The 2,225-nt window shown below is 34.9% G+C and overlaps 1 protein-coding gene across 1 annotated transcript in view; it reads left to right on the forward strand.

Moving 5' to 3' along the window:
• LOC106473795 (PH and SEC7 domain-containing protein 3-like) overlaps positions 1–2,210 on the forward strand; it is a 31,771-nt gene extending 29,561 nt beyond the window's left edge. Inside the window, exons 9-10 of the mRNA XM_022402182.1 lie at positions 1,471–2,057; positions 2,153–2,210. Of these exons, the coding sequence (XP_022257890.1) occupies positions 1,471–1,704 (234 nt within the window). The 3' untranslated portion in view covers positions 1,705–2,057; positions 2,153–2,210. The remainder of the gene's footprint in view (positions 1–1,470; positions 2,058–2,152) is intronic.
• Positions 2,211–2,225: the final 15 nt, after the last annotated feature.

Raw genomic sequence — 2,225 nt, forward strand, 5'->3', positions numbered from 1 at the left:
TGATAAACCAGGTATTGGGTGTCTGGTTTATTGAAGGAGATGGATAAACTATGTATTGGGTGTCTGGTTTATTGAAGGAGATGGATAAACTATGTATTGGGTGTCTGGTTTATTGAAGGAGATTGATAAACCAGGTATTGGGTGTCTGGTTTATTGAAGGAGATGGATAAACTATGTATTGGGTGTCTGGTTTATTGAAGAAGATGGATAAACTTATGATAGTCTACGTGAAATATTGGATAAGTAATTTGTAGGATATGTCTTTGTAATCATCCCATTTATGTATCTTAATAAGGACAGTCCCATAGAACAAACTGATGCCCTCTTTCTCCTTAGTAGAACGGTGATTAACTTATAATGCTAAAAAATACTTGTTAGAAATCATTATACCAGAACCTTTACATCTAATATGACTGTCAGTACTTGGTGAAACTTCATAATTATAAAAATTGAGGATAATTGTACATTTTACAAATATTTATTATGAATACAGTTTGCCACTAAAGACATCGTTAAGCAGATACATCTGTTTGTTTTCCTTAGTTTTCAAAGTTGATTAAATTGCATCGATTCATCGGCCGAGAACCCTCACTTTTGACAATATTTTCAGCAGGATTAGAGGATTATAAAAAGCTAAATAATCTTCATAATTGTAATTATCAGGGTTTGCCGAGTGCAGGTCGTCGTGCCCCATACACGAAAAGTGACCTGACATCTGGAAAAGTTTAAGTTAATTTTGCATACGCATGTACGTAGTAATATTAATGGTATAATTAAACAACACAGAATGGTTGGTACAGCAGTAAATGGTAATAGTGTAAAAGAGATGTGTTCAAGTTAATATAGTTCTACAAAGTTTTTTGATTTACCTCTTTGACTGTCAGTAAGGTCTCTCTTGGCAAGACAAGGTAGAGACAGTTGACACTGAAAGTTTCTTTGGGCTTTCTGGAAATGAACGATGCACAGAGAAGACTGTGTAATTGGTTCACCTTCAAAGCATTCAACATTAAATTGCTTAATAAAGCAGTGTTTATATTTTGCTTATGTCTAAAGACTGGGCTACAGATTTTCTTGGCCAAAGATGGGGATGACTCCTTTTACCCCTCACTGAGTTAAGCTACTATCTTGGCTCCTAAGATCTGTTGTTGGCTCTGTTTAATAAACCCTAATAATTAGAATTCACTATTTGATTCAGAAACAATTAATTCCATTGAACATCTCACTGTATTGAGCAAAATAAACCAATTTTATTTTGTGCAGTTTGTACGTGTAAACCTCAACAGAAACAAGCTGTTTCACGGTAACTGCCACCATTAAATATTTTAAAAAATTTATTTCTAACTTGACCAATACTAGAGGTCACCTAACCGGTTAAGTTACAACGCACATAACCTTAGGTGAAGTCCGGTTTACGTAAGTCATTTATGGGTCATTGTACATTTGCCTAAGGTAGGTTTGGTCTTCTTACAGCTGCAGAGATATAAGACGTACGTTGACTTGCTACGGTCCAGAGTAGGTCAAGAGCAATCATTTGCTGAAAATACTCTAGGAGAAGTTGACGAGGTTGCTGAGGTTGAAGGAAGAGAAGCAAACTCGTGTGTAACTAAAGTTCAACCGTCTTCAAGGCCAGGAAGAAATCGAGTGGGCAACAGATCGAGCTATCTTGCTGCCATCTACAACAATGAAGTTGAAGACTGTTATTGAAAAATGAATAAAAACCAAAAGCATTTAATAATTTTTAGCTGGTCACAAAAGCTGTTATTGTGAGAAACTTGGATTTTATTTTATTTATACAAAATGCTGTAAACTAATGTAAAAATTGTACAGGAAATGTAGTACTTTTGTGTCTGAAGGATATTATTATTATTCTGTAAACTGTGTACAGTTTCTGATTCCATTACATTATGGTGTAATCCTGTATGCAGTACTGACTGTATTACATTATGATATATATATGTACAGTACCTGCTTCCATTACATTATGGTTTAATAGTGCATTGCATTACAGTGTGATATAAGAACATGTACAGTACTGTGTTACAGTGTGATGTAAGAACGTGCACAGTACTGTCTCCATTACCTTAAGGAATATTGTGTACATTACATTATTGTACTGTGTGTACAATACTGTGTTACAGTGTGATGTAAGAAGGTGTACAGTACTGTGTTACAGTGTGATGTAAGAAGGTGTACAGTACTGTGTTACAGTGTGATGTAAGAAGGTG

Source organism: Limulus polyphemus, unplaced genomic scaffold (assembly GCF_000517525.1).
Source record: "Limulus polyphemus unplaced genomic scaffold, Limulus_polyphemus-2.1.2 Scaffold6508, whole genome shotgun sequence".
Classification (NCBI taxonomy): Eukaryota; Metazoa; Arthropoda; class Merostomata; order Xiphosura; family Limulidae; genus Limulus; species Limulus polyphemus.